The sequence below is a fragment of the Orcinus orca genome, chromosome 2 (assembly GCF_937001465.1).
Source record: "Orcinus orca chromosome 2, mOrcOrc1.1, whole genome shotgun sequence".
NCBI classification, from domain to species: domain Eukaryota; kingdom Metazoa; phylum Chordata; class Mammalia; order Artiodactyla; family Delphinidae; genus Orcinus; species Orcinus orca.
The window spans coordinates 167,124,558-167,133,727 of record NC_064560.1 but is presented as its reverse complement, the minus strand read 5'-3'; the positions used below and the strand labels follow the sequence as shown (position 1 = coordinate 167,133,727).

The following is a 9,170-nucleotide window of genomic DNA, read 5'->3' as shown; positions in this document are numbered from 1 at the left end:
GTTAAGAGGGCTTATTATTACTGCTGTTTTTTCTAAGAAAAAATAATTAATTCCCATTTGAGAGTAATAAGGTAACTGTAGTATTTTATAATCAGTAACAACTTGAGGCATTTGAATGACCATATTGGGTGACTGAGGTTTTTAGTAGTTTGATCTGGTGTGAGCCATCCATGATTACTCAGGCTTTCCTGCACTCAGTTATAGGCATTGTTTGACATGATTGGCCATGGAACAGTTTTTAATTAGTGAAATTGTGACACTAGCCTTAACCGTATTGTGTTTAAATCAACTGATATCACAGCATAGACTAATTTTAAAGTAGGTAATTTTAAAGTAATTTTGCATACATTTAACAAAGACCTACTATAAAATAGCTTAGTGGTATTAGACATTTGTGTTTTATCTATTATTATCTCATCACAACAACCATTAAGAGGTACATATTGTTTTAATCCTGCATTTCACGGAAGAAAATTTTGAGGCACAATGAGCTTGAAGTGGTGAATCCCAGATTTAAATCCAGGCAGTCTACCTTCAGAATTTTTACATCCTTAACTTCTATCCTTTTTGCCTCCCCTATGTTAAAAACTTTGGGTAAAGGTAAAGACATAAGGCCTGTCCTGGAGGAGCTGATTTTTAGGAAATCCTGTTGCTGCTCACAATAAAATCTCAGATTCAATGTAAATTCAGTAGTGATTGGAAAACCAACAACTGAGTTCGTAAGTCTTGAAAATAAAGACTAGGTAACAATGAACTGCTTAATATTTAATCCTCCCAACAACACTCTAGTGAGTTATAAATACCATCATCTCCATTTTGCAGGTGGAAGGCAGGCCAAATGTATCTTGATTTCAGAGCCTTGGTTCTTAAGTGGTATGTATGTATGTACGGCTCTGTAGGAGGCAAAAATTAGCTGGAAAGTAGATGCAGAGAGCCAGGTTTCGTGGGTTTTCATTTAGATAAATTTATGTTCAACTTAAGGAACTAAGCCAGAGAAGTACCCTAGAGTTTTTCCTGTGGCACCATAAACCTCTGGTACTTACTGGCTCTGGCTACCCTCCCTACATAAGTGTAGAAGATTTTACAGTTTAGCATATTGTTAAAAAGAAAGAGACAAGAGTGGACAGAAAATTTGTTGTGTAGGGTTGGGGTGACTGGAGCTGTATGGGAAGGGAGTAGATCAGGAATAGGAATAGAAAGCTGGACTGGGGTAGCATGTGTGTGTATGTGTAACAAACACTTTCTGGTACATGATTGGCCTCCTTTGGGAGATACAGAGTAGGTATTATAGAAAAAGGGGAGGGATGAAGAATGGAGAATGAAAATATGTTATATATTTGTCAACAAGTCATCCTATCCTCAGTGTTCTCAAATTGGTGGTTGCATGTAGTGGAATTCGCCTGAGTATTACGTACCTTCTTCCCCAGAAAACTAGTTCCAGAGTTCGCAGCTTTAAGTTGTCTATCTATCTATCAATCATCTTTAATACAGTTTAAACAATTAAGGAAACAGAACCTACATTTGTGCCAGTAGGGGGCACTCCCCCACTGTGAAGAATAAATTAAAACGTATTTGTGTTTCACCCAGAGGTTCCAACGGACTTGATTCTGGCAAAACTTGAAGACAAGGGTGGGTCATTTTAGATGTGTTGACACCTTGAATGGTAGAGGATATAAACACAGCAAGAGAAAGTATTCAGTGACTTTTTAAATTTGAAATATAATTTTACTTTTTATTTTTACATTACAATGTGCAGTGTTACATCTCAAAACAACAGAGTGCAGATACAGGCAGGATAAGAGTACAAAGGAGAATTAACAACAGATGTCAGAAAGGTTACCTTTATTAAGGCTAAATCCCTGGTTTAAATTTTCCACACACATTCACAGAATTACATTCAAATTATTCCTTAGGCCATGAGAAAAGGAAAAAAAAAATCCAGACATTAGATTTTCATAGAAAGCAAATCTGGATTAATCTAAACACTATTCTCCTTTCTGTTTGTTCTGACTTAAGGAAATTTAGTAAAGGAAGATTATTTCCTTACTTGAACTAATGTACATTTCATTAGCGATTGGTATCATTCCTATAAGTGGTTAAGACCTCCCTCCACACTGGGGTCTCCAATCAGAACCACAGAGGGACAGGAAATGGAATTGGCCAGAGCGGTGTAGGGCACAACTAGGTGGAGAGCAAGGCTTTTTTCCATTTTCTTTCAAGGAAGTCAGCAACAACTCAGTTTTCACTTCGTAGGGACTATGTCGAATATCAGCACATCCATATCACCAGGATTGAGGAAAGTTGGGATATAAACATTTCTATCCCTCTACCACTGCTGATGAGGAAGGAGAAAAATATATAGGACTTAACTGATCCCCAAAATACCTCATCAGCTTAGATTTTCAAGAAGTATACTATGGCATAGCATGTGCCTCGGTAGGGGACTTGGACTTGCTTGTTAAAGCCATGCCTGAGTCTGCATAGCACATGGCCCTAGTGTTGGCCCTGTGGTCTACAGGTAACTCAGGGACTAGTGCGGCAGCCGCTTACTGACACCGCCTGAAATCTCATTCTAACTTGACTCAAACTGCAAACGTTTTAGATCGTAGGGTTGAAAATAGTTGTCAGTTATGATAAGCAGCTCACAAAACTCCACTGTGTACCACAGACTACCTTTCATTCCTAAAGAGAAAGTATACTGGAAAACTGAAAAGATTAAGTACTTACAGTGCCTTGTTTTCAGTGCTGAAAATCACTGTGACCTTTGCATTTTCCTGCCATAAACTGGAGTGTTTCAGACCTGAAGAGACAGTATGTATGGCATTCCTTACCTCAACCTAGGAATGTTAACTTTCTTCCTAAGGAACATTATCTTGAAAGTATTTCCACACAAGATATATTCCACAGCCAACTTTGAGGCCATGTGAATTTCAACAGAAAAAGGCAGCATATAAACTGTCTACAATTTGTTCAAATAATATTATGCAAAGGAGAAAAACTCAAGTATGTACATGACACTGAGACAAACTACTCATTAAAAACAGTTGCTTATGTTAAATTAAGTGACAATTCAGTATTATTCCAGTGTTTAGCTTTGGGAACAGGAATTGTAGCTAAAGTCACCATATAAATAAAATCAAGACATTCACATTTGAGGTTGTTTGTCACACATCACACCATCCCTTAAGCCTTGAAAATACTACAAATTAACTTTCCATGCCAATTACAGAAGTTGAATTTTAAAGCTACAAGCTATAGAGACAGTATGAAAGTTTCATTAGCTTAAATGTTTTATGATTTAGCTTGTTGCATTCTGATCATAAGAGGCAGACCTTATCAGGATAAAAACCCATTTCTATATGCTTAACTTTTCCCCTGCAATGTTCTTTTCCTAAAATGTTCAAATGACTTTCAGGTCATCTTTTCCTTCTGATCTCAAAGTCAATTGTCATATCATTTCCCTCATATAATTTTATTCCAATGCTGAACAAGTGTAATCAATGACCATTTGTCAATCCATTAAATATTAGTATACAGTACAGCAACTATATTGATCACAAATTCCAGTTTATTACCTACATATATGGCACAGTCATCAAATTATACTGTGCTCATATATAAAAATGAAAAAACTGTCAAATGTGCTATGTCCTTTTATGCATGTAAAAAACTATTTGCATCATGAGGAAGAAACTTAACAGTCAACAGAGTTTATATCAATATCTGCCATTCGTAAAAATGTAACTTATACATTCTATTGTACTATGCAGATCAGGAAAAGGAAGTAAAAGTTACCCAATCCGTTGCAACGATTAAAGAAAAAAATTCAGAAAACCATTATACCTTTAAAAAGATCAGCATATGTTGTACATGTTTTAGAGCAGAGTCTAAAACAGGTGTGACCGTTGCATAAACCTTTCACATGTGCAGTGAAGTCTGATCCACAAGTTTGGGCTAAAAAATTGGTGCTTCTAACGGAATGTTTTTATGAATTAAAAGACATACAAATGAATTCAAGCCTAACAGAGCAGCTCCAGACCAAAGTGGCACCATTTTTTTTTAAAGTAGTTCTGGTGACTAACCAAATACTGTTGTCTTGCCCAGTGCACAGAAGCAGTTTCCCTTCACCCACAAATTCCCATGAAGTCATTTAAGTTAACTGTTAAATAACATCAATATTTATTACTATGTGAGACATGGACCATTGTGTATACACACAAAAGTTTTTCATGGAAATATGACTAGGCAGAAAAGAGTTGGTTAGATGAAAACAGAATTAAAAGGTTTTTATGTGGATAAAATGGAACTGCTCTGTTGAAAACTTCCATTTAAAATCCCCAAATGAGGCAGGAACCTCTAAAGCCCATGTACAGAGAATAAAGAATGCTGTTAATGAATTGCCTAAGGGGATTTTCTTCTCACTAGTTCAAGATCTAAGAACAGGTCTACAATTTATACTGCCTGCCACCTTCTCAGAGACTTGCTCAGGTATCAGGGCTATCTTCCTATTGGCAGTTTGCCAGATCAAGTCCAATCATGCCACAGAATGGATGTTTCCTTCACCTCAGCCAAGTGGATGGCACCCACTGAGGTTCAGTATCAAGTTTGTTAATCAACCTAAGCAATTCCTGATAGGCTTTATCAAGATCCGAGTTCACAATTGCTGTGTCAAAGTAGTGGCCATTGTTCTGCTCCATCTCTCTAGTCTTCTCAATGATTTCTCTCAACTCTTCAGGCTGCAAAGAGAAGATAAAAATTATGAGGTAGGGGCTTCCCTGGTGGCGCAGTGGTTGAGAGTTCGCCTGCCAATGCAGGGGACAGGGGTTCGTGCCCCGGTCCGGGAAGATCCCACATGCCGCGGAGCGGCTGGGTCCGTGAGCCATGGCCGCTGAGCCTGCGCGTCCAGAGCCTGTGCGTCCGGAGCCTGTGCTCCGTCCGCAACGGGAGAGGCCACAACAGTGAGAGGCCCGCGTACCGCAAAAAAAAAAAAAAAATTAAGAGGTAGTCCATTCCTTACCAAAATATACAATGAGTCAGAGATGGCTGAAGAACAAGAAATGGCCTTAACACTGCTTTCCTTCTGTCTCTCAAAATACTCAGTCTCCAGTGTTCAACCCAACCCTGTCATGGCCACAGGGATTTCCTTTGCTCTGGTATCTTCAGCACTGACACTGCGAACCATTTGCAACTCAATATAACCTGTTTATACTGCTATTTAGGTTTTTATATATTTCTGTCTTATCCACAAGAAGAGGCTTCAAGAGCACAGACTGTTACTTTGAATTCCCTACAGACGTTCGTTTTCAAACATTTCAGGGCACCATAACCTCTTCCTAAAAATAACATCTTCTGTAACAGTGAACCTTTCTGGCAGGACCTCAAGTGCCACCTGCTCTTGGCTCTTATAAAGAACCCCTGCCCTCTATATCTGTTGCAGAGTTAAAAAGAGTAAACATCATGAGAAAAGGATCAACAGAATGGGTACCTTTTTCTATGAAAACACTGCTGGAAATCCAAGATTTTAATTAATATATTTTTGGGGGGAAATAGCTTTTAAAATTGCTTCTCTGCTTTCAATACACAAAGGAGGTCTTCAAGATGCAAAAACAAGTATCCTAAGAAGAGTTTGGGAAGCCATATAGAGCAGGCTACTTTAAAATAATGCATGAAGGAAACAGCTATTTCACAGATAAGCAGATGGCAAGGTTATATGCAAAACTTATCGAGAACCTTCTGATAATCAGGCACATGTGTCCAAGAAAGTGAAACTGCCCCCAAATCACCCCTGTTGATGAAGAGAACTAATTAAATGTCCATATGTCTCAGACGTAAAGGCCACACATCAATACTATATTGGACCCACAATACCAAACAATTTGTATTGTTCAACTGGTTGAACTTTTTTAACAGAAGGAAAACATTAAAAATATGACAGTGTATATATGTCCATGCCTCTCTCTCGCTTTGTCACAGCTTACCCTTCCCCCTCCCCATATCCTCATGTCCGTTCTCCAGTAGGTCTGTGTCTTTATTCCGTCTTACCCCTAGGTTCTTCATCACCCTTTTTTCTTAGATTCCATATATATGTGTTAGCATACGGTATTTGTTTTTCTCTTTCTGACTTACTTCACTCTGTATGACAGACTCTAGGTCCATCCAACTCACTAGAGCCGCATAGCACAGGGAGATCAGCTCGGTGGTTTGTGACCACCTAGAGGGGTGGGATAGGGAGGGTGGGAGGGAGGGAGATGCAAGAGGGAAGAGATATGGGAACATATGTATATGTATAACTGATTCACTTTGTTGTATAGCAGAAACACACCACTGTAAAGCAATTATACTGCAATAAAGATGTTAAAAAAAAAAAACCATAGTAGAAGAAAGTAGTTACAAATACCACCTATGACCATGTGACCAGTTAAAGAAATAAGGACTGTAGTTGTCATAAGTATTTCTTCATTATTTACTTCAGAATACATTTTTATTAAAATATCTTTGTTTTCTTCCCTCTCTTATTTCCTTATCATGTAACATAAGATCATATATCATAGTGTTAAGTAGTATTAATTTTATATCATTGTCTTTAAGTTATGGGATATTAAAGATAAAAACAAACATAAGTCAAGGAAAAAAGATGACAGCTCTGGCTTGTCCTGAATTAGTTTCTTGTGTGGCCCTCTAATTTTCGTTCTGGAATGTTGTGCATCTGGCTCTGGTACACAGAATCCTTTGTTTCCCAGCAGGGACTCTACTACACCACTGTAACTGAACATACTGTGACATTCTGGTTAAAACTTATGTCTACTCAAAGCTGAAGATTATTGAAAGAACATTCTAGAATTCAAGGTAGACTCTAAACCTTGTGTTACTAGATTTGAAATATAAATGTTAAGCCCCACGTCTTACATAGATTCACATGAATATCTAATCCACCTAGTTTTTCTTTATCAAATTTAAGTATTCATCTTTTGCCAAAATGACTTATTTACTTGGTAGTTTATGTTTTAATTTTTCAAATTACAATTCATGACGAAATTGAAACAAAATGTTTTTGCTCAAATATCTTTGGCCTGAAAAAATTATCTATAGGCCAAATTGACCATAATAGTTCATACTATTAGTTTACCACTCTCAAGCCCCCATTACAGCAGAACAGATTCACAGTACAATGAAATAACTGATTATTTAAATTTTGCATTTGGTGAGGAACACCATCACTTTCTTAGTTAGCACTATCTCACAGAGTTAAAATTGAGAATTTGTTTTTACTCAACACTTCTACTGTGTGATAAAACACTATTAAATACCAAAGAAGATAAAACATAAAAGGCAATCAGATACACCACCCTTTACCCAACAGCTGCAAAATATACATTCTTACTGGTGTGCAGGAACATGCACCAAGATAGAACAGATACTGGGTCATAAAATAAGACTCACCAAGATTTGAAAGACTGACATCTTACAGAGTATGTTCTCTTACCACAATGGAATTGTAGATCAATAAAATATTTTATAAATCTCCAACAGATGGGAATTAGATACTTCTAAATAACCCATGGGTTAAAGAAAATGACAGAGGAAACTAGAAAATATTTCTAACAAAATGGTAATGAAAAATATAACCTTAATTTGTAGGATGCAACTAAAGAACTACTTAGAAGGAAATTTATAACTTTATATTAGAAAAGAAGAAAGGTTTAAAAATCATCTAATTTTCTTCAGAAACTAGAGCAAGTGCAAATTAAAGCCAACGTAAGTATAAGAATAAAAATAAGTCAATTAAATGGAAAATAGTCAAACAATAAAGAAAATTAACAAAAATGTCTCCCAACTTATTTTTCTAAAGTGTTTTTGTTATTCTTTAAAATTTCCATACAATTTTAAAATAATCTTTTCAATTTCCAGAGAAAAGCCCACTGGGATTTATTTTGCCCAGATAACAGGTTTCTTGAGATATAATTCATTTACAATTCACCCATTTAATGGTGAACTGGAAGCAATTCAATGGGGGATTCATACAATTTACCCACTTAAAATGTACAATTCAATAGTTTTTAGTATAGTCACAGAGGAGTTGTGCAATCAACACCACAATCAATTTCAAAACATTTTCATCACCCTCCATCCCCCCTCACCCCGCTCCCTCCAAAACCCCACAGTCATTGGCAGCCACTCCCCATTTTCTCCCAACCCCCAGCCCTAGGAAAACCACTAATCTACTTCAGGTCTCTATAGATTTGCTTATTCTGGACATTCCAAATAATGGAATCATACAAAATATGGTCTTTTGTGACTGGGTTCTTTTACTTATGTTTTCAAGGTTCATCCATGTTGTACCATGTATCAGTACTTCATTCCTTTTAATGACCATTTTTCGAGAAAAGATAAAGCTATAGTAATCAAGACAATGTGATTCAGCATAAATACAGAATAGAGTCCAGAAATAATCCCTCCCCGCTACGTATTTGGTCAAGTCATTTTTGACAAAGATGCCAATGTAATTCAATGGGAAAAAAAGGATAGCCTTTTTCAAGAAATGATACTAAAGCAATTGGATAGCCATGTGTGATTAAAAAAAAAAACAAACCCTTACATCACACTAAAATAAAGATTAATTTGAGATAGATTATAGACCTTAAAGGGAAAGCTAATACAAGAAAGCTTTTAGAAGAAAATACAGAATAAATCTTTATAATCTTGGAGTAGGCAAATTTTTTTAGACAATACACAAAAATCATTAACCATAAGAAAAATGAAAAAAATTATGCAGTTGACCCTTGAACAACACAGGTTTGAACTGTGTATACAGAGATGTTTTTCAATAAATAGAGTTCTACATGATCCATGGTTGGTTGAATCTGAAGACATGAAACTGTGGTATGGAAGGCCAAGTATGGGACTTAAGCATCCTCCATTTTAGTATCGCAGCAGGTGCTGAAACCAATCTCCCATGCATACCAAGGGACAGAGGTACTTCATTAAAAACAATTCTGATCTTCAAAAAATATGTGTTTAAATTACAAAGAGTTTGAAAAAATATTTATATCCAGAATATATAAAGAATTTTTACAATTCAACAAGAAAGCAACTCAATTAAAAAAAATAAAACTTGAGACATTTCACAAAAGAATTTGTCCAAATGACTACATGAAAAGATGCTATCATTA

At 36.4% G+C, this 9,170-nt stretch overlaps 1 protein-coding gene across 7 annotated transcripts in view; it reads right to left on the bottom strand.

Moving 5' to 3' along the window:
* Window positions 1–1,703: 1,703 nt before the first annotated feature.
* Window positions 1,704–9,170, bottom strand: part of PALS1 (protein associated with LIN7 1, MAGUK p55 family member) — a 102,668-nt gene continuing 95,201 nt past the window's right edge. For all 7 annotated transcript variants that reach the window (XM_049706382.1, XM_049706385.1, XM_049706386.1 and 4 more), the window contains one exon: window positions 1,704–4,736. In XM_049706382.1, coding sequence (XP_049562339.1) covers window positions 4,560–4,736 — 177 coding nt within the window. In that variant the 3' untranslated portion in view covers window positions 1,704–4,559. The remainder of the gene's footprint in view (window positions 4,737–9,170) is intronic.